Source organism: Myiozetetes cayanensis, unplaced genomic scaffold (assembly GCF_022539395.1).
Source record: "Myiozetetes cayanensis isolate MyiCay16 unplaced genomic scaffold, myiCay2020 scf14, whole genome shotgun sequence".
NCBI lineage: Eukaryota > Metazoa > Chordata > Aves > Passeriformes > Tyrannidae > Myiozetetes > Myiozetetes cayanensis.
The window spans coordinates 5,067,456-5,091,239 of NW_026087048.1; the positions used below are offsets into that span (position 1 = coordinate 5,067,456).

The 23,784-nt window shown below is 46.5% G+C and overlaps 1 protein-coding gene across 3 annotated transcripts in view; it reads right to left on the bottom strand.

Moving 5' to 3' along the window:
• Nucleotides 1-23,784, bottom strand: part of CSNK1G1 (casein kinase 1 gamma 1) — a 101,541-nt gene that overhangs the window by 36,490 nt on the left and 41,267 nt on the right. For all 3 annotated transcript variants that reach the window (XM_050309326.1, XM_050309327.1, XM_050309325.1), the window contains 3 exons: nt 23,137-23,552; nt 14,945-14,985; nt 10,608-10,677 (listed from right to left, as the gene is read on the bottom strand). In XM_050309326.1, coding sequence (XP_050165283.1) covers nt 10,608-10,677; nt 14,945-14,985; nt 23,137-23,314 — 289 coding nt within the window. In that variant the 5' untranslated portion in view covers nt 23,315-23,552. The remainder of the gene's footprint in view (nt 1-10,607; nt 10,678-14,944; nt 14,986-23,136; nt 23,553-23,784) is intronic.

Sequence of the window (23,784 nt, forward strand, 5' to 3'; positions counted from 1 at the left end):
AACAGCCCTACTGGAAAGGGTGAATACAGGAAAACTTTCAAAATCTGGGAAATTTACCCAGGAACATCCATTCACAGGCAGTTTTTCAAATCTAACAACTAAACTAGTCATGTGAAATTGTTTCTATCCTTGACAAATACAAACCAATAAAGCATAGCACAATAAATTGCTTTTCTGGCAAGTTTCAGGGGATGGAATTCACATTTCTAGGGCTCAAGGAAAATGACTGCAGTTGAATCTCCACATTACTGTCGGATTTTATATCAATATACCCTTTGCAACAACCTCGTGCTCCAGTGATTATGGCAGCTGGCCTATAGAACAACATTTTAAAGGAAGGAGAAAACCAGCATATAATTCTAGAAGAGTTATTTTAAACTAAAAAAATGGCTCCAGTCATTCCTTCTGGTCCTGTCCTTGGTGACAGAGCACAGTGCTGCTCCTTGGGAGGAATATGTGCACATTATGCATATGAAGTGATGCATGTTAATGACATTACAGGTATAAGTTTCAGAAAAATCAACACTAGAAGTTCTTGGTTTTAACAGAGTGCTCAGCTGCACCCAAATTTAACTCCAGAAGCAGTGCCAAGGCAGAGGCTCCTTCTAGCAGGTGAAAAACATGAAGAAAGCAGCAATAATAAAAGGCTTGTGCTGAATTGCTCCTGTGCTGCCCAGAGAACCATCCTGATTTGATCACACTATGTCACAAGTGGCTCCCGCCCTTCCCACCTCATTCCCATTGGAGACTGTGGGCTGGAGGCAGAGCTTTGAATGGCTCCTCCTTCCTCCCCATCCACACGCCAGAAATCCATGGCAAAAGTTAAGTGATTCTTTAAGGTCCGTGGGTGACAGCCAGAATGTGACACAAGGGGGTGACACTATCACAGTGACAATGCTGAGGGATCTGACAGCCTGGATTACAGCTCAGCTCCAATCCACATTTCTGTGCAGGGATCAGAGTCATTCTAGCCAGGGTAGCACAGTGGCATAAAGCAAAACTGGCATGACCAGGCAGGATTTGGCATCGATCCAACAGCAGCTGGGTCTGTGATGACATCAGACGGGTCCAACTCAACAAGATTAAAGCAGCCATCACATCAGACATGGAATCTCTGGATGCTCAGAGTAAGATGATGCTCAGACATGCTCGGGCAGCTGAAGGCCAGCTTCACACCAGACCATGGTGTGACAATCTGATGGCACTTTTGGCAGCCCTGTGTGCCATTTCCCAGATGTGTTGGGATCTGCCTGCAGAGACATGCGTGCAGCTTGGCCCCACAACACTCATGCTGGTCCCAGTGGGACAGATCACATCCTGCAACAGCATCAAACTAGTAAGTAAGTGATGGATGCTGAGAGTCAAATGCACGTGAACTCCCCACAACAAGCCAAGAGATGGGCATTCATCAGTTCCATAACTGTGGTAGGTTTGGAGGGAAAAGGGGATTTTTCAGATGAGTAGGAAAGTGTTACCCACACGGTCCTTCTAGCCTGAGGGAAAACCTCCCACTCCCTCTTATCACAGGAGAACCCACTGCCAAACAGAAGTTCAGAGGTACTAAATCAGATCCCACCTCCAGATATCATCTCTGTCCACCTTAAGAGAGCCGAGCACGAGGGGGTAGGAATGGAATTGTAATGGAAAAACTGCCATTTTCAGAAAGAAAAATTATTACAAAACTGCAGAACTCCCCCCTGATCCATCACAGACTCAGGAGAGAGGCTGTGGCTTATCTTTTACCAAGCGGAGATTTTTCAGTAGCAGGCAGGACACAGCTCTGAAGTGCAAACTCCAAACTCATGGGATAGCTGGTCTGGGAGGTGGGCAGCCCTCTGGACCAGCATTTCACTTGAATCAAACCTCCCTGGCACAGCTCAGTGTTTCACCTTAAAAACCTCTGGCATGTGCAGGATGCCTCTGCTGCTTTGAAAGGGATCCCACTAAATCAGGCACCCACCTTCCAAAAGGGAATCAGCTTTGTTTGGATCAAGGCAGGCTCAACGCCTGCCACAGCTGCCCTCCTGAAAATGGATCAGATTTTACAGCTCAATTCACTCCTAAGTACAGCATCCCAATGGCTTGAAAAATATTCAGAGAAGGGGTAGGAAACGGGGACGAGAAGAACAGCAAGGCCAACTGGTTCCTACATCCTTATTAATGATCCTGGCCCTAACTGCCAAACTAGGTTTTCCACTCAATGTAAATGTGAATTCCAAAGTTTATCTTCAAACATCACGGATCATGTGGTCTCCTCAGCCCTGGAAGGCCAGGCTGGACAGGGCTTGGAGCAACCTGGTCTAGTGGAAGGTGTCCCTGCCCATGGCAGCGGGGTAGAACAAGATGAGCTTTAAGCCCCATCCCAACACAAACCAGTGTGTGATTCTCTGATCTTCACCTCCCCACTCCGATGGCTAAGGCACTCCAATTCCCAAGCACACCCTGGGCTGCCAGCCAGCAGGAGATACTTCAGGGTTTGCTAGAAAGCACCAGAAGTAGCACAGAGACCTTCATGATTAATTGTCTGTCCCTCTCCTTGAGCCCAGCTGGACCCTCAGAGCATCTGGCCAGCCGCACATCCCACAACCTGCTCTCAGTGCACATGGGTGACTACAAGGACAACCCAATGAGGCATCTGGGATGACTCAGATGAGTCCAACTGCTACCAGTTCACGGCCATGTCAGGCTTCAAGGAAAAGTGTCTGCTGTTTTCAGCTGCCCGTTGTCACTGGGGTTTGATTTGTGATCACTGGCACAAATACCGGAAGAGTAAGAGGTGCTGGAGGACTTTTTGGAATATAAAAAGGAAACTGCCCTAATCCCATATTCAAATATTAATGGCCTTGCTTTAAAAGCATCTGGTAACTTCCAATCGACAAAACCTAAATTTAGCCCAAGGAAGTCAAAACTTCTGATGCTGAGATGTGCACATTCAGGAAGCCCTTCCTAACAAGGGAGATGCCACATAAAAAAAAACCCCCAAATATTTTTAGATAGTAAAACATGATTCTCTGGGGATCAACAGCAAGCCAGCTCTGAAAGCAGCAGGCTCTAACCTTACAGTAATCCAGAACATTTCATCCTGCAATTCAAAAGCTCTGAAGTCCGAGATCTCTCAAGTTTGAGCTTGTTGGACTACCCTGACCTTACAATGAAGCTGCTGATCACCATTTCTTAAGGTGCAGCTCAGTGTGAGGGCCTCCACCTTTTGCCTAAAAAGGCCATTTTCAGGTGAATGAAACCATATCTCTGTGCTGAGCATAGTCAACCTGTCAGCAAGGGTAGATTTCTGTGCAGGATTTGGGAATGGAGAAGAGTTTTTCCTTCCTAGTAGGAAATTAACCCAACACCTCCAAAACTTTGGGTCTATCACTGACCCAAAGGGATCTGAGGTAGAGAATGATGGACACAAGATGCAGCCCAAAGGTGCAGGCTGCTTTCCTCCCAAATAGATGTCAATTTTGTATGACCTTGCACAGATGAGTCACTTAGTAAATGCTTATAGTCACTGAGCACTTGGATTCTAAAATATTTCCAGCATTTCAAAGGAGGCTGCAGTGCTCCTCCTGAGTGTTGGAACATGACAGGTACGAACAAACCATTCCACACAATGAAGCGGGATACAAAAGTATCTCAGGTGACAGCCATGTGTCACTCCACACCAGGCCAACCCATTTTGGGGTGCAGAGGGGCAATCCCTGGAAGTGTTCAAGGCCAGGTTGGACAGGGCTTGGAGCAACCTGGTCTAGTGAAAGGTGTCCCTGCCCACGCAAGGGGGTGGAACAAGATGGGCTTTAAAGTCCCTTCCAACCCAAAGCAGTCTGTGATTTTACGATAATCCCCACCCAGCAGTTCCATCTTCCCTCAGATCATCACCCAGCTGAGGGGTGACCTGGTTCAGGTCCCGGCCATGGCGATGTTTCATCAAGGTGGCAAATATGACTGGGATTTTTGAAGATTTAAGTGGCCACAGCCACGACTAATGGGTATGTTCACACTCCTCAATTAAAGAGGGGTGTAGACTGCTGGCACTAACCCTCCCTCACGTGGCCTTGAGTTCCTCCAGATCCCTCAGAGAAGAGTGTTGGGCACAGCGAGCTCCCCATGAAATTGCTAGTGTTGGCAGAGTGTTCCACCACGGCGACTTGTTTACATCCATCCTATAATGAGCCTTACTGAAACGATCCCTAATTGCCACGTGAGTGACAGCATTGTGTAATCAGCATGGAAAGAATCTCTCCATAAAGGACACTGGTACCTACAAAGTGTGTGTGAGTAAAGCAAGAGCAATACAGAAGAACGTGCTCAACGCAGGTGATCCTGACAAGCCAACTCCATAAGAAGCATAGAGCAGCAGACAGCTCAGCCACACTGGAGAATATGTATACAAATATTGACTAGACTATGCAAAGGCTCAGTTATTTATACCACCTTCATTTCCCTCTGTCCTACCTCCCAACAAGTAAACAGACTGCCGAGCTCGGGAGAGTTGTGCAACAGAGAGAAGGCCCAAAGTAAACATACCGACTCCATCCTTCATTAGAGGTGAACTTGTTTACAGAGCAGGAGTTAAAACAAAACCACAGAATCCATCAATATTCTATATGTACCGACATATCCCTCCCTGACTCAGAACATTCTGCTCCTACACTGTGACTCATCCACTGTGTGGGCTGGGGACAGCAGAGATCTTGGTTTCCTGGGATTCTCCAGCATATCAGACTCCTCTCCTGCTTCCCACCATGCCACCGTGGAGGTTCATGACGTCCAGCATCCACTTGCCAGTGTCACCTGCCCGTCCTGGGGATGAGCGCTGGCTCCAGAACTGTGGCACAGAACCCAGCTGGGCTGAATGAATCACATGTGCCAAGGTGGGACTGTGAAGGGTGGGGGAAGGTGACTCATTTGCCAGTTATAAAAATAAACTACTACTGAATCAAAAATGCATGACTTGTGCACATGATGTGCACAGGCAGAAGCTGTCACTATGTGGAAACCCCATCATTGGCTCCATGCAGCCGCAAGGAACCTGGAATCAAGTAGTATTCCATATTACCTTCCAAAGGTGATGCTTACAGGGAAGGCATCACATATGGTCTAGCAACCAGAGGGAGACATGTCATAAGTGCTTTGAAATGCAGTAACAAAAAAACCCCAAATGTAATTCCTGTACATCTGCTGGTCACTGCTGGAATCACAGAATTCCAGAATGGTTTGGGATGGAAAGGACCATCTCATTCCACCCCCTATCATAGGCAGGGGTGCTCCAAGCCCCATCCAACCTGACCCTCAATACTTCCATGGATGGGGCAGCCACAGCTTCTCCAGGCAACCTGTGCCAGGGCCTCACCACCCTCATAGGGAACAATTTTTTTCCAGTGCCTCACCTAAACCTGCCTCTGGCAGTGGGAAGCCATTCTCCCTTGTCCTGTCCCTCCAGGCCCTTGTCCCAAGTCCCTCTCCAGCTCTCTCAGAGCCCCTTTAGGCACTGGAAGGGGCTCTCAGGTCTCCCTGTAGCCAGGGAGCCCGGGAGCCAGGAGCTAGCTCTGTCTGGTCATGGCCAAATAACCCAGTTTACTCCACAAACTTTTGAGTACAAGGGACAAATGCCAAGCTCAAGTGACTGATCCAACACTGGAAATATGCTGGAGACTTGAACTGCTTCCAGCAGCACTTGGAGATGTAAAAGCATCTTGTCAAGTTGGAAGGGGAGCTCCTCTTGTCCTCAAGGTCCAGAAGCAGCAGATTCAAGTAGCTTTACAAAGCCTCAGAGCAAGGGGAAGCTCAGCAGACAAGGAACCAGCCTGTGGGAGGAGGGAACACCTGGAACAGCCAGTCCTCAAGAAGGGTCATAGAGCAAGAGCCTAAGTTTGGGGAATGCCCATCCCCCTTTGACTGTGCTCCTCATGTCCATGCACAGGTAGGTACTACCCAGGAAGGAAAAAAATCAGGACTGACTGTGCTATCACCAGCAAAGTGAGATCCTGGTCAGGATGTGAGTGCAGGCCAGGATGAATCCCGTCAGGATGCTGGTGCACGCTCAAGTGGCTCTTAGGACAAAGAGCAAACATGAAACAGTTCAGTATGACACCGCAGAGGATTGATGACAGGAACACAACCTGTTTGCACAGAGGTTGTTAAAACTATTCCAATTATCGTGGTGAGCAAATGGATCGTATCCCAGACTGCCTAAAACCTAAAGGAATTCTCGTCCTTCTCTGGGACACCCTACAGACCAACCATCAGGTCTCTGACTCCGTGCCTGCACTTTGCTCTGTTCTGTTCCGCTACCCACACCAAGGTAAAGCACTGAGACGCTATTTTAGGTTATTAAATATTTAATTCCACAGCGAGACAGATGAAGCCAGCAGATGGTCACTGTGCAGCAGGGCCTCACTCGACTTCTGAGGGGCAGAAAAGTTCAAGGAAGAATCATGGAAAAGAATAAGCAAACATTCCTCCTCTTAGAGGGACAGGAAAGGGCATTATAGGGGAGCTGTTGATTTCTCTTGATACAGGGAATCACTGACATATCAGAGACAGCCCCAATCACCCTCACAAGCACATCAGAGATGTCTTAGTTGATTACTCCTGACCCAGGACTATCTCCAGTACCTACTTGTGAATCCAGTGGATACATCCACCAGTACTGAACTGATTTGAGAAGCACCAAAAAGAGACATTCCTATAGTTTAGATCCCTTTATCAAACCTTTCCTTGCTCCAGGTTAATGACAAGTGAAGCAGATAACCAATACCCACACTCATCCTTCAGGCTTTGATCCACGGCCAAGTACGTCCCTTCCAAACTAAGTTTTCCTACAATTAGTATCCAAGAGCAATACACTTCAAAAATGTTTATTCTGAGCATTCAAGAAGAAGGAAATCACTACTAAAACCCTTCTCATTAGGACAAAACCCCCATTTTTCTCCAAATGCTGCAGGTGATGACAATTCTGACGTCTCAGAGATGCCGCTCACTGAGACCATCTGGTCGCACACGTAGCTGAAGGCAGCAGTTGTGTTGATGAGAGGACCAGGCTGCCACCGTGGCATCACAGCAGAGCTCTCACCAGTCTCACTTTTTCAGTGAGCAGTGGGAAGTTCACAGTGGGCCACGTCATTTGGCAGGATTAATTGGCTAATTTATTGAGCAGCGTGTCCCATGGAACGCTCCTGTTGTTCTCTTCTGAGTCATACACACCATGGGTTTGGACACTTTCAGTCTTCGTTTGGCAAGCACATGATAATTCCAAGTAACCAGACATCCCTACTGGAAGTTCAAGATTGTTTGAGCAGTTTTGAAGCAAGGACCATTAAGGGGAGCCTGGCATTACCAACATCACTGGGAAGAGACCACTCACCCCATTTCCCCAAACTCAGCACATATTTAGCTCCAATCTGTTCATACAGACAGACACTCTTCCCCTGATCCTCCGCGTGCCGTGCAGACACTGAGTCAAGGCTCCTGCTCCTAGCAGCCTGACTCCACCAAAAGGTTGCATGGTGAGCCCAGAGTTGTGGTTCACATCCTCCACCCAAGCTCCTGGTCCATTTCCAGGTGTTTTAGCAAAACTGTAGCGCAAGAGCTTCTAATGGCATCCAACAGCTTCTGAGAGCTGGTCATGCTGTGCCCATGGGACCACATGGACATAGAAATAGTCAGGTTGTTCATGAGGCTTGATAAATGCTAGACGGCAGTGGAGATTGGGAAGAAATCCTTCCCAGTGAGGTGGGTGAGGCCCTGGCAGAGGGCCCAGAGAAGCTGTGGCTGTCCCATCCCGTGATGTATTAAAGGCCAGGTTGGACTGTGCTTGGAGCAACTTGGTCTAGTGGAAGGTGTCCCTGCCCATGGCAGTGGGGGGATAAGATGAGCTTTAAGGCCCCTTCCAACCCAAACCATTCCATGATTCCACGAATGTCCTAAGTGGGTGAGCATTACCTGACAGAAAGTTTAGATTCATTAGGAACAGGAGAAAACTCATTAAAAACACTTTATCTAACCAAAAGATAGCCAAGCCCTGAACTTCTGATTAGTTTCAAAATTCCTCAATAACATCTTTAAAGAGTGGTAGGAAGCCAAATGGCACAGGAAACACAGGTTGGGATTCATCCATGTGTCACAAGACACATGGGCTGCACTATCCCAGAGACCACAAGCCCCAACAGAACTCAAGCAGGGAGTTAAATTAGTATTTCAGTAATATATTATTACCAAAGTATTTTTGGATATCCACTGGACGTCCTCTGCCAGTGAAAGCTAAGTCCATTCAGGGAAAACAGGAATAATAAAATCAGAGGAAAGTGTAAAAAAATTACAGCAACGGCAGAAACTTGGCAAAGCTTAAAGTCAATATATGATCAAGGAACAGAAGAAGCAGAGAAGGTCTTTGCTTCACTTCTTTGTGCAGTGGGAAGGCTATGGAAATCCTTGGCATAGGAAACAGCACATGATAAAAGGCTCTTCAGGTTTAAAAAGCAACCATAAATTCACGGAAGAAGAATCCAAACACTATTAGACACAACTCAAGTCCTGTATTAGGGAAATCAGAAACTGCCAGAAAAAACTGTATAAAAAACTCCACCTTTGGCTTATCCTGTTCTATTTTTCTCCTGCCACACAGAAGATACTGAGCCCAAGGGCTTTTGGACACTCTTATGACTTAGTAAATTCCAATGAAAACAGTATTTCAGGTTTTTGTTAGGAAAGCTCTCTGCTTCCTACACAATTTCCTAGATTTTAAGACTTTTTATCACCTTTATAAGTGTCGTGGTTTTGCCCTGGCTCAATTTACTTTTATACCCCCCATACAATTACTATTAGTTGAGAGAAGGTTTATGCAGACAAAAAGAGACTGAATTGAAAAAAAAGTATGAGTATTTATTATTATTATCAAACTAAAACTAAAGAATTATATCTACAATAATTTTACTTAAGTAAAGATATTATGTATTTACAGAAGATACTTCTCCCCCCACCTCCCTTTATATCAGTCCAAGGAGGAGAAGCAGTCCTTTTCTGTTCTCAGAATTCCAGCTCTCTCTCTCTCCAGTAACTCTGCAGCACTTTCGTCGCAGCTGGAACTTCTTTATCTCTCTCTCATTCTGTGTTGACCTCCAGGGCTGGGTCTACCCCCCTCCTGGGCTAAAACTGAAGGCTGGGGGTTACCCAGGTCCTGAAGGGTTTCCTTCCATAGGTTTGCAAGGGGACACTTGCTTACTATGGATCTTCTTCCACAGGGTTTCAGGGGATAATGGTTTAAGAGTTCACTCCTGTTTCCCTATGGAGGTCCCTCCCCATGGGAGAACAGTCCTTGATTGACTTCTCGGCATGGGTCTAGTCTGGATCCCACGCATGGATTTCAACATCCTTACCCGAGCTGTTTCTGCTCCAGCGTAAGGACATCCTTACCCGGGCCGTTTCTGCTTCAGCGTAAGGCTCTCTCTCTCTCAAAGTCACAAATTTTCAGCAGCAGCATGGATCTTTCACACAGATCCCAACATCCCACCTGAGCCGTCATTGCTCCAGTGTGAGGTTCTCTCAGGGTCACAAATCTCCAGCACCATCGGCATGGATCTCTCACTGAGATCCCAAGCTTATCCGAGCCGTCCTTGCTCCGGCATAAGCATCGTCCCCTTCAAGGGTCACAAAGTCTTCAACAGGACTCTGCCTCATCCGAGCCGCTCCTGCTCCAGCATAAGGCTTTTCTCTTTCTGTTAAAGTCACAAATCTCAGGTACATCCACAAGCTCCTCTGTGAGCCGCATGGGGGGTCTCTTCACCCCAACAAACTTTCACAAGTGGCAGGGTTTTATTTTTCAGTCTTTACCCTGCTGAAGGGAGGGAGAGCGAAAGGAAGAAAAAAGCAGCTCTCCCCCCTTCAAACTTTTCTTCTCTCTCCTGTTGCTGCTTCAGCTGCCAGCTTTGACCTTGGAAGTCCTGTTATCTCATGGCTGGAATTCTTCTGTAGCGGTTTCTCGTTTAAGCAGTTTGTCTTTTAAACCTTTTTTTTCCTCACTCTCTCACAAGAGTGAAGGGAGGCTTCAGTACCGCACCTGCCCCCCCACCCCCGGCCCAAGCCGGGGAGGAGGGGGCCTTGGCCCACTTCAGGGCCCACTGCCACCTTTCCTACATGGCTGCTTAATTTCAACTGCGACACAACCTTCTCTTCCGTTTTCTTAAAGATGTAATTAGCAAAGGCGTCACTGAACTTTTTGATTGTTTTTTTGTCCGGAAATCACCTGGACAAAACCATCCTCAGCCCCAGGGATGGGCTGGTGGGCAAAACCACGACAATAAGGTCATTCTATAAGCAAATAACTTTCCATCCATTGATAGACCCAATGTTTTACAAACACACTCACATGGGTATTCCCCAGATCAGTAAATCCTCACTAACTTGAGGTTTCAGATCCACACAATGACCCAGTATCATCATAATAATCTTATTCTTACCAAATCTCTTCTAAAAATTGTGTGAGGGAGGCTAAAAGAATTCGCCCAGATCGATAAGTTCAAGTCAGTGTTACACAACAAATATGATTTAATAATGTTTGTTTGATTTAATAATGAAATCCTTTTTGATAAGTTTAAGGTAGGTTTACTCACCTGCACTTCCAAGTTGTTTATAAAATCTGTATTCTAAATGAAGTTGTGGTGCCCGGGATTTAATTGGTTCCTAAGACAGAGATAAAAAAATTGGTTAAAATCAATTTGACCGAAAGAAAGTTCGACCCAATACTTGAAAATTTGTTACTGTGCATAATTAAAATGCTCTAGACTGAAAGTTCAACAACAGATTTCACCATTACACGTCATTTAAATAAGGAGAGAACAAAAAGTAGTAAGATTTGTTCTCTGGAAGAGAAATAACCTTCTCATTTAAATATAAAGCTCACTCACAGCAGCGACATTCAAGAATCATTTCACAAAGCTCCTGGTCCTTGAAGAACGACCCTGGCCATTGCCAGAGAGAAGTCAAGGTTGCAAAGGCTCGAGCCCACGTTCACTTTGTGGGTGATGTGGTTGCCCAAAGGGTTTTTTGTGGTCACCAGCCAGTATTTTTGAGAAGTGTTGAGTCATGGGTGTGTTTTAGGTCAGCCCACAGCTGCTTGCAGCAAGGACCACAACGTAGCCAGACAGTGGGAAAAAGGAACAAGTCTCCCCACCCAGTGGCAGGTGTCAGTCAAACATCTCAAAGCACTCAAGAATATTCTTACTTTTATGCATAGAATAAAAACAAAAAAATCAAATGGCTAAGTTTGCAATGCACCCAAACCATCTCATTTGTCAACTGTTACTCATCCGTGCTTTACGCACACGACTTAATGCCCACGATCCATCAAGGCATTAACGTGTAAGATTACAGGGCTTCTAAAAATATAAAGTTAATATTGAGAGGATTAAGAGACTGGAGTAATTACATTTGCAATAAAACTGTGCACTTGGGACAGGCAGAGATGCGGGTTCACTGACTGCCAGGGCAGCTTTGAGACCGAAGTTAACACTGGCCTCGATTTTCGTTGACCTCTGGTCTGCACTGTAAGACTAATGTCCACATTGGGTGTGAACTCCACATTAAACACTTCTTTTGAAGCGTGAAGAAGGATTTTTGTCCAGGAATTCAGGCAATTTGACTTCCAGTTGAGCTGTTCCTCACCAGTTCAAGTCATCCCCTCTATTTCTCAGCAAGAGGAACAAATGCTCCTGGTTGTTTATCAACTTAATCATAGAATCACTGAGGTTGGAAAAGACCTCCAAGGTCATCAAGTCCAACCTTTCTGATGTTTAAAAGTTTTAGAAGTCAATTATCACAGAATTACAGAATATGATGAGTTGGAAAGGACCCACAAGGATCACTGAGTAAAATTCCTGGCCCTGCACCGGACCACCCCGAAGAGTCATACCATGTGTCCCAGAGTATTGTACAAACGCTCCTTGAGCTCTGTCAGCCTTGGTGCTGTGACCACTGCCCTGGAGAGCCTGTTCAGTGCCCAACCACCCTCTGGGGGAAGAACCTTTTTCTAATATCCAACCTAAACCTCCCCTGACACAACTTCAGGCCATTCCCTCAGGTCCTGTCACTGGTCACCACTGAGAAGAGATGACCAACTACGTCAAAAACAACGGGGAAAAATATTCTGAAGGCAAAATTGAACCTCCACGGAAGGCAAATATAAAGCAATGCACAAAATAGTTTGTTATGTAAGTCACATTTAAATTAAGATAAATGCTACTGGTGGCTTGAGGGAGAGTCTAAGACACGTGCAGAGTGCAGGGATTCAAGGCAACAGAAACTCAGCCTGTTCAGGGAATAGTTTATTTATCCCAATAAAAAGGTGGAAGGATTGATGTAGCAGGATATGATGCTGCTCATGACGAAATCGGGGAAGGAGTCCCGAGCCACTGCTACACCAGGAGCTGCTGGAGCCTGAGCTCTGGATGTTTGCCAGAGTTGTGGCAGCTTCCAAGAAGATCATACCAGAACAGATGGTTGTCCTATAGATCAAGGACTTAGGGATGCTGGTAGATGTTGTGTTTGCAGTAAAAATAACTGAATTGCTGCTGTCCAATGGAGAAAATCCACAGCTGGAACCAACAGTGCCATTGTCACTACGAGAGGGTCCGGCCCGGTACCGCGCCCAGGCTACAGTTGAACGTCACCAGGACGACCTCCTCCAGGGAAGGAATTCCTACCATGTGCAATCCAGCTTTGAAAACCCTCAGAAGATTGCACCAGATGCCCTTGGCCAAGTAACTCAGCTGAAGAGCAGGACCACGAGCTATACGGTGACACCACAGAAGGCAGAACACAGGGACTCATCTCCACTGCCAGCAATTTTCCACGGTGCAGCCTCAACCCCAAAAAGAAACCTAAACCCCACAAAAGAAATCTCATTTTCCAGTTTTAACATCATGACAGGAGACAGAAATAGCTGAGACAGCAGGGCTGAAGTGACAGAATATGAACTCACAGCCAGAAGGACTTGGAGCAGAGCTTTGACTTGGTCCAACAATGCAGATAAAAGAAAACATTGCCTACAAGTACATCAAAAGCAGCTACTCCACCACTAATTCAGGAATTATTTGAAGGATAAAGAAAATTGCAGTTAAGTCCACATGTAAGAGCAGCATATTTGCTGCTAACAAGGCTGAGTAATTTTTACTCCTGAGAAATCTTCTCTAAGATTAGGAGACCAAGGAACCCCCATCTTTTCTACTGTTCCCTCATAAAAATTCTACAAAACAGAGCAGGTATGTGAACACCTGGATGGTCATAAGATGGTAATTCTAGCCCTTCACACAGGAAGGACCAGAGCTTGAATCATTAAGCTTGAATCACAAGAGGACAAATAGAACTGGAATGTGTTGCAGAATTAACTGCTTTAACACTCAGTTATTTGGGGGGGGGGGAATAAAAGAAGAAAAAAAGAAGAAAAAATGTGACCAGAAAAACAGGCCAGATTAAGGTAGCCTGAGGCAATGCCATGGAGCCATATGGCTGTGGAAAGGCTTCAGGTTACTGGGAGGTGTCACTGCAGGCACTTTTTTGAAAGAAAAAAGCACCCTTTGGACTAGTCCAGCTGTGTTTTAACTGGATTACTATGTCCTTATGGTTTTCAATGCGATAACTTTGGGGGAGTATCTTGGAAAGCAAATCAGAAGTGTTATTGACTGAATAAAACACCTTATCTGTGTACACAGCACATCTTCTATTGCTTAAAAACCAGCAGTCCTCTACCTGCAAGTGTTGAAGGCCAGGTTGGATGGAGCTCGGAGCAACCTGGTCTAGTGGAAGGTGCCCCTGCCCATGGCAGGGGGTGGAACTGGACGATCTTTAACTGCTCCTTCCAACCCAAACCATCCTGTGATTCTGATCCTAAACTCCAATGCGGTGTTTATTTATTTACTTTAGGGAATATCCTCTGACATTTGCCAACAGTCTTGAAAACAAGTCTCACCTGCAAAGCCCTAATTATTTTTCATCGACTGTGCATCATAAGGAGAATGCCAGAGATATGGAATCTGTGGCACTCGAATGTGATCATAATTAATGCACCACATCTATCTTGGTCTTCTGTAACCAGAGTGATTCCTGTCATTTTGCAAGACAGCACCACCAGGACAAACAGGCAGGTTTGCTGCCAATATCAAGCTAGAATCACAAGTTTCACTGCAGATTTTAGGGTTTGGATCATGATTAAAGAGCATTTGGGTGAGAAGAAATTGAATCTGAAAACTGCTGGGGATCAAGGAAAGCTTTAGTTTATAGATAGGAAAAGTTAAGGCATAAACACATACTGGGTTGTGAGTTTATAAATCTGGAAGAATTACAAGTTAGGGTGTTCCCCATCCCCCAGATTCCACAGACGATGGGACTGTATCTCCTAGACACCAAGAGCAGCCAGAGGAAAGGCTGACCTTCACCAAACTGGATCTTGTTTGCTGTTGCATCTGCAGCCTCTCAGCACTGTACCAGACGGAGCTGTGCCCTACTCCCCAGGGGAATTTGAACCACAGAAACTCCCTCTTTCCTGCCTCTCGATTACAAAGACATGGAGCAGCAGGCTGCATCATGGAAGGTTCCTGACCAAATGCTCTGATCACTGGAGAATCCATGCAGTCCTGAACAGAAAGGCTCAAGCCATGGAGCAGGAAGAGGTGGCAAACCCCCCCTCAGTGCCCTTCACTGGGACCTGGGCAGAGAATGAGGCTCTCACTGCTGTAGGACAGCTACAGACCAGTTAGATACCAAAAGTGTTCAGCATGTGGAAGGATGGGTTCTTCCCTTGCTTTTAGTGTTCTCAAGAATTTATGTTAGTTTTAATAAGTCATTCTAGCTGAGGATGAGAGCAGCACTGAGCCCAAAGTGAGAAATTTCCTTCTGGTCTGAATTTTTAACATGAAGTACAAGTCATTTAAGGACACCTGAAGCTTCTACTCACCAGTTTGATCGCTACATATTCATTGGTGTAGAGATTTTTACCTGTAAGGAAAGAAGAAAAAAATCTTTTAGTTCCACATTTCAGCACTTGCAGCTTGAGGCACAATGAGGAGAGTGTCACTGCTGCCAAAGGGCTGTTTTCCCAATTCCCCCCAGTGTTCCTGCCTTAACAAAGTGTAAGCCTCAAAATAATCAGTTGCAGCAGTTCAGCAGGGCAGGCAAACACCACCTTCCCCTCAGAACAAGGGAATTGTGTTTTAGGGCAGCACTTATGCTCCGTGCACGCCTTAGAGGAGGTATCGCAGAGACATGGGGTTTTATAACCTACATCATGCCAAAAACATCTGGGGAGCAAAAAACTGAAGAGACAGAGCATCATTTCTTTTGGAAATGTCTTGGATCCGTTGGACACATAACAATTTCATCCTGGAATCTCTAGGGAGTTTCACCAGGTTAATCATGCTCTGGAAAGCACAAAGGAACACAGGATGAGCACAACCAGCTGAGCACAAGTCAAGCTGAGCCAGAGCCCTGGGATCTGTCTGTGCTACAGCTGGAGGGGAATTTTTCCTCCAGGAGCCTGTCTGGTGTTTGAAGGGAGCCCCTGGCCCCCTCAGCGACCTGTGGCAGTGATGCACAGCTACATGTGTCACGGAGCATCTCTCCATGTGCTCTGACACTGCCAGTTACAGTATCACTCAATGTCCTCTGGTTCCTCTGCCAGGGAATCTGAGCAATCACCTCCCCTTCACCTCCACATTGCTCATGCCTGACATCAAACTCTCCAGGAAGAGAACCCACTGGGGAAGGACACTCAGGCAAGCCTTGGATCTGCTCTGTCCCACCACCCTGGCACCCTCTACCTTTCTGATCTCCTCTTGTCCCACTGTCCCCTTTGAGGAGGGCAGCTGCCACCATGAAAAGCTCCCCATGAATTTAGCCAGGGAAGCACTGACCTTTGCTCATCACTGCTTAGCACTGCCACAGCATAAGTCATGCTTCCATTCAGCAACTGTAGCTCTAAAATACAGAAGCAATCTAGGCTGGAAGTTATCAGGGTTTATTTGCAGCATCAGCCTGGTTCTGTTACACTTATTTTCCAATTCCTGTAATGGATATTGATGCTTTGCACAGCCCAGCTCTTGAGAAAGCCCAGGACAGGGAGTGACATTGTTCAGAGTAGGCAGGAGCCGGAGCAGCTCTGCCATACCCACATGGCAGCATTAAAACCATGCCTTGTCCTCCTTGGCACACGGATACAACACAACAACACTGGGAGACTCAATCAAATTAAAGACATTACGAACATGAGAGAAGACAGACAGTCATTTTAAAATCCTGAAATATCAAGGGAAATTTAGTTTACTTTATAACAGCTTCATGTTTTCTACATTTTACTTCTTTTTTGCTTTCCCTGCTTTATCTCTCAGGGTAGTTCTGGCCTCTAAATTTGGGATTGGGTGTTCCCAGACCCAGCATGCACCAAGCATATTGCTTTAAGATCCATCAGGAAGGCACAATTTTATAGCTCCAACCTGTTCTGGTAACTGGTGATGCAGTTTAACACAGGGTAGGCATTTAAATGCGAGTTTAAATATCCTCAGGGAGGTGTTTCTGCAGGCAGAGGTGAAAGCTGAGCCCCAGCACTAACCTCTGACACACAAGGTGCTTCCCATCTATTTCTTCCCAGTAAAAGACATAATATTATGCCCAGACTGGAAACAAAGGGTAAAAAGAAGGTTTTGCAGTTTCATCGGGAATACTCAGACACTGGAAAGCACTGAAGGGGCTAAAAGGCCAAACTGGTGGAAAAGCAGGTGGCAGATGACTTGCTTCACCCTCTGAGACAGACCTGGGCTGCAGCAATGGCTGAAAGGGAGAAGATGTGAGGACATTGAGAAAAGGCAGCCTAAAGCCATCTGGAATAGCTGCTCTGTATTAGGGACCAGAGAATGAGCCCCACTGGTAGCTGCAGCTGTAGCTCCTCCCCCTTCTAAATGGAGCTCCAATCAACATCACAGACTGGTTTGGAAGGGACAGTTAAAGACTGCCCAGTTCCACTCCCTGTCATTGGTAGGGACACCTTCACTAGACCAGGTTGCTCCGAGCCCAATCCAACCTGGCCTTCAACACTTCCAGGGATGGGGCAACCACAGCTTCTCTGGACAACCTGTGCCAGGGCCTCATCATCTTCAGAGGGAATTTCTTCCCAGTATCCCATCTAACCCTGCCCTCTGGCAGCGGGAAGCCATTCCCCCTTAGCCTGTCCCTCCAGGCCCTTGTCCAAAGTCCCTCTCCAGCTCTCCTGGAGCCCCTTTAGACACTGGATGGGGCTCTCAGGTCTCCTTGGAGCCTTCTCTTTTCCAGCTTAACACCCCAGCTCTCCCAGCCTGGCTCCAGAGCAGAGGGGCTCCAGTCCTTGGAGCATCTCCATGGCCTCCTCTGGACTTGCTTCAGCAGCTCCATATCCTTTTGCTGTTGGACCCTAGAGCTGGAGGCAGCTCTTCAGGTGGGGTCTCACCTGAGCAGGGTAGAATCCTGTCTTCACCTGCTGTCTCTGGTGGGGATGAGCCCAGGACATGGTTGAAAGTGCTCAGTTTGAGGACACTGAGCCAGGGAAGCTCTAGCCCAAATATGTGAGAAAGTCAGAAGCTCTGAACAGCAAAAGCCCCCAGGGAGGGAGGCATGAGAACTCCATCCCCTATGGATCCCATGACCTCCATCACACCTTTGCAAGGCAGGGGTGCACTTCCACCCACAGCCCTTCCATCAACACCTGTGCTCTTCCACCAATGCAGGACAATGGTATCAGGAAAACAGTGCTCTCCCAAACTTATTTCAAGGCAAAGATGGATATGGTCAACACCCTCCATGTACATAGAGCCATAATCCAGTCTATTATGGTCTGTTTTATGAGGGTGAGGACTAGATAGAAGGTAATTTTCATAATGAAGTTCCTCAGTTAAAAAGCTGGGATTAAGCAGCACACCAGCCTGGGAAATCAGGACAACAGCCAAAGGTAAATGAACTAATTCATCCTCCAGTGCTAATGCATCCCCACCAGAGCACTACGGGGAGACCCTGAATGTAAGGGGTGCAAATAGGTCCAGCCTCTGAACTCCAAACCCTTCCCAAAGGGTTTGCAGCATGAGATGCTTGTTTTGCCAGCTACAATGGCAAAGTAAATCCCCAAAATCTCTCTGCTGGCTCCAGACTGAGATCTACTCCTCAGTTTTGCTGTCACACTGTCCAAAGTGCAATGATTTATCCTTCCTCCTCCTTCAAGGCAGATTAGGATGGAAGAGCAAAGGCTCCCAGAAGACAGTGACCTGTGCAGTGAAACAAGCCCTGAACAGAAGCTGCACCTTAACTTAGTACAACAAATGATCCATATAACTGTGCTAACAAAAGCCTTTCAAGTTGAGGCAAAGCTTTTGATGGAGCAGTGAGTAAGTCCATGCCTCAGTTTTGGGGAGTTCCACTGACAATTATGAACTACATATTCCAAAGAATTGATGCATTAAGTCACTGGCATTCACGTGGGAAACCTCCCCACGTGGATTTCTCAAGGACTGGTAGTGAGACGTAGCAAATACATGGACAGATTACAGGCACCAGAGGAGCCCAAAGCAAGCCATCTCCAAAGTGATGCATCTGCACACACACCAGACTCTCTGGGCACTCAGGATGTGCCCGATTGTTGTCCCTTTTAGAGCACGTCTCCTGCTAACAGTTCATGGTGTAGACCCTACGCAGGATCTACTCTCACCCTCCACATCCCACATTGTTCTCATCCAATATTCACATTATGCCTTGTTATTTGGGAACTACAGCCCCAGTACCAGATGCCATTATCATCTTCAATTATTTATTTGATTGATTTACTTGTTTGGAAGAAAAGCTCCTGCCTTCAAACTACAGCCTGGGTGGTTCTTGCTTTTGGGGGGCACCTTCCCAGATCAGATCCACCTGCTCTGACCCAGCAAGCTACAGACAAGCAACTTTTCTGCTAGTTTGGGGCTTGCTACTCGCTGCTGAGATGTGCTAAATCTTCATGAGAACTCTGTGTGAATTATGCTGACATCTGACTTCTGGATGCACATAAAAACACAGACTTCTCCCCAGATCTCTTTGGTGCAGCAGCTCATCAAGGGAGGAATCACGATATGGATTAGATCTAGCCCATCCTAACAATTTTTTCACCCTCAAAGCAGGGAGAAAAGCTGCATTAATGGTAATTTTTAAATACTTGGACACAGAGTTTTGAAAATGCCAGATAATGTTGGTGTTAGAACAAAAAGTTTTGGTCTCCAGTAACAGCTCTGTGTCTGCAGCACAAGAAGGAACAAATCCAGAGGAGGCCATGGAGATGCTCCAAGGGCTGGAGCCCCTCTGCTCTGGAGAGCTCGGGGTGTTCACCTGGAGAAGAGAAGCTCCAGGGAGACCTGAGAACCCCTTTCAGAGCCTGAAGGGGCTCCAAGAGAGCTGGAGAGGGACTTTGGACAAGGGCCTGGAGGGACAGGCCAAGGGGGAATGGCTTCCTACTGCCAGAGGGCAGGGTTAGAGGGGATATTGGGGAGAAACTGTTGGCTGTGAAGGTGGTGAGGCCCCTGCACAGGTTGCCCAGAGAAGCTGTGGCTGCCCCATTCCTGCAAGTGTCCAAGGCCAAGTTGGATGGAGCTTGGAGCAACCTGGTCTAGTGGAAGGTGTCTCTGCCCATGGCAGGAGGTTAGAACACGATGATCTTTCACTGGCCCTTCCAACCTAAACCATTCTGTGATTCTATGATCTGCTCTATCCAGAACTTAATGCTCATTTAAAAAACCCTCCAACTTACTGAAACTGTGATAAGAATTTTACATTAGTTCCTATTTAATTGCATTACTAAATAAGAGTGTCAAACAGTGGGGAAAAAAAGGAGACATTTGTGGAGGCTTATGTATCTCTACCATGGCTCATGGTTCAGTTTTTGGGAAAAAATTTCCTGGTGCTCCAGCTCCCGAGGCAGCATGAGGTTTGACTCGGCAGATACGAGGGAGCTGCACAATTTGGTGTTGCACAGAAGGCAATGAAATCCCAAATCCATCAGTATCTGGCATGGGAATGGCAAACAGGACCCCCTGCTCCCTGCTAGCACCATATTCCTGCTAATATGGGTGAGCCAATTGGGAAAACAAAGCCCTCCCAGACTCCCTACTCTGCAGCCTGTCTAAAGAAATAGCCACCGGTTAACCCTGTCCCATGTTATTCTGGGCCAGATCACACAATCATTAGGGTTGGAAAAGACCTCCAAGATCATCAGTCATCAAGTCCAGCCTTCAACTGAATCCCATCATTTCCACTAAACCACATCGTGCAGTGCCACATCTACTCCTTTTCTGAACACTTTCAGGAATGGTGACTCCAACACTTCCCTGAGGAGTTCTGATGCTCAACCACGCTTTTAGTGAAGAATTTTTTTCCTATCCAACCTGAACCGCCCCTGGCACAGGTTGTGGCCATTTCCCCCTTCTCCTCCTATCACATGCTGAGTTTTGTGTTCATGTCCCCATCCCATCTCCTCAGTGGGCTGGGATCCAACTGTGCTGCTCCCAAATGCTCCAAAAAAGTCATGTCCCCAGGGCAATCTGTATTTTCAGGAAGAAAGATCAACCCTGAGTAGGGAGCTGCATATTCACAGCAAACAGCTTCTGCAGGTACGTGCCATCTCCTCCCTGAACAATCAGCTCCCCTGATACAAGAGCAGCTTGGAGTGAAAACACAACACCTGAAAATAGAGAAACACCTCAGGGAATTGGAAAAAATCTCTTTTCCCCTTGTTTATCAGGCTCTGCTCTGCCTGTGCTACTGGGGTTTAACTTCTCTGAAACCACATAAGAAAAGCCAAAAAGCAAGGGGCACACCATCCATCCTCACAGGACAAAACTGTTATCAGAGATTTGCGCACTCAGATTTCAGCTTCTCCTTCTCCCCAGCCATAATTACCAGCAGTCTGTGCAAGAGAAATAGCTGCTATTTGAGCAAATTGGAGTTTGTAAAGGATAGTGACAGGCAAAAAGTAAGAGAAGTTTAAAAAAATGGGTAATACAGCTCCTGGAAGGACCTTACACCTAATGGTTGTTATCATTACGTGTGGCTTGTTGCCCAAATTCTTAGTTAACCAGCATTAACAATATATGTTTTATTAAAAACAAAACAGACACTCACCTAGCAGGTGTTGCATTTTCATAGTTAAAGCTTAATTTCTCTGTAAACTGACTTTTTCAGAAGTGGAATCTCTTCTCCGAAGTATATGCTACGAAACTGTACTTTAATCACAAACCCAATACCACTAAAATTTTGAGAAATGTGAAAAAGAATCGTGGAAACGGGAGCTGCAGCCCCAGCAACACCAGGGGCAGCAGGGGAGGGGGGATTCTGCTCTTCTGCCCCATTCAGGTGAGACCCCACCTGCAGAGCTGCTTCCTGCTCTGGGGTCCAAGAGCAGAAGGATATGGAGCTGCTGGAGTGATTCCAGAGAAGGCCACAGAGCTGCTCTGAGGGCTGGAATCCCTCTGCTCTGGAGTCAGGCTGAGAGAACTGGCGGTGTTCACCTGGGGAAGAAAAGGCTCAGGGAGACCTTAGAACCCCTTCCAGTGCCTAAAGGGGATCCAAAATAGCCCCTTGAACAAGGGACTGAACTGCCAGGCCAAGGGGAAATGGCTTCCCACTGCCAGAAGGCAGGGTTGGATGGGACACTGGAAAGGAATTGTTGGGTGTGAGGGTGGTGAGGCCTTGGCACAGGCTGGCCAGAGAAGCTGTGGCTGCCCCATCCCCAGAAGTGTTCAACTCCAGGTTGGACGGGGCTTGGAGCAACCTGGTCTACTGGAAGGTGTCCCTGCCCATGGCAGGGGGTGAAATGAGATAGGCTTTAACGTCCCTTCCGACCCAAACCATTCTGTGATTTGGGCACCAGTTGAATAAACCCAAGAGCCCAGTACCTGGAGGGATCCACTACAGCTGCTGAACCTCAGCACAGAACTTGGATTACAAAGCAATTCAACATCTCCCTGGGGATCTTGACATTTGCTGTTTGGGGGAAAGTGAGAATGCAATAGAGCTTTTCATGTTATGTCACTGTAAGTATCCAAACCTATCTTCAGCTGCCAATTATACTCGTGCAGGAAGGTGGGAGTTTCTGTCCCTGCCCTTGGTTTCTCTCCACCTCTGGAGCATTATCTCTGCTCCTGCAAATCAATAAAATGTCTCTGATGTAATGCTGAAACCAAACTACCCATTTACTGAGACACACCATAAGTGAGCTGGTTAATCTTCACACCGTGGAGAAGCAGCAGTTTGTAGAGATGCAACAACCCAACCTCAGAGTGAGAGACTACACAGATTAATTTAGGATGACATAGATTCTGAGCAGGAATCTACAAAGATACTATCAATAGTTATGTGTTATAACCCTTTGGTTATGGGAAGCAACACCGGTGCTTCCCCTACCTCTTTTAAAACACAAATATTGTTTGGTTAGGATGACTTATGAGCCCAATGCACTGCTCTGCACTGAGCTCCTGAGTAGTCCTAAACAAACAATGCATTAGTGGAACCATCTGTTTGTGCAACCAGCTGCAAGATGAGGTTAGAAGACCAACAGTCCATGAAAACTCACAGGCTGCTGGGCTGGTTGAGCAGAGCCAGATGGCCAATCCCATGTCCTGCTCCTGCCAGCGAGTCCAACACACGGGACAGAGCAGGGAGAGTGAGACAGGGCTGGAATTAGGGCAGTGAGGTTAGAGAAGGATGTGGAATGGAGTCTGAGTGCTTGGAAAGAGTCTCACCCAGCACTTTAAAAGCGTGTTCTAGCTTATGGAGAGAAATCTGAAAGCAAGATTTAGCAATTCACACAGTTAAGAAGATTTGTTTTCACCTTAGGCAAGACATTCAGCGCTGAGAAGAGTCTTCATTTATTGGGATTGTTCAAAATTTGCATCTTCGGTCTCTCCAGTATATTCCCTTTGACTTTATGCAAATCAAAATCATGTTAAGAGTTACATCTTCTGAGTCAGAAGCTTCAGGCAGCTCGACACTTGGGAAATGAGACAAGTGCACACGTTTCTCGAGCCAGGGTAAATTTTTACATATTTATACTCCAGTGGTGAAATGCTAATGTGCATACTGCAGGCCACTAAAATGATTACTTCTTACCTAGTCTGAGTTCTCCGAAGTTCCCACACCCAATCTTCTTGCCCACTCTGAAGTTGGGTCCCACCATAAGAACGCCAGAAGATGCCGATGAGCTCGGTCGAGAACCGTGCCCGCTCCTTCCCGGCATTCCCTTCGTCGTCCGCTGCCTTTCATCCTTATCCCTATTAGGATGGTCCATGATCTTAGTGAAATATCTCTGCCAGCAAGCTGGCAGAAAGGATTTGGAGTACACACTCTTCTCCTTAGAAGAGAAATTTATATCCAAAAGTATTGGAGTCAGGGTTCAGGAGAGTCATGGAAACTCATGGAGTTGTTTTGGCACCAGATCCAGTTTCCTAATGCATCTTGATAATGTACCAAGGGGTCGATTATGTTCTTGAGAACTCAGTAAAGGCAGGTTACTTTTGGTTTCTTACCTGGAGAAAAGAAAAATGATATATGAAATAAAAATCATTATTTTAAAATACCAAGTGAGAAAAGTACAACAGGGCCAATGTCCAGAACTTTCCTGGTTTGAAGGAATTTAACAGCTGTAGGAGAACTTTATCATTTTATTAACAGTTTTCTGATAAAAAGCCTTGACCTTATGAAGAGTTCTAAGTGCTGTCTGTCGACTGCTTGCTCTGTGTCCCACCCCTGGAAGTGTTC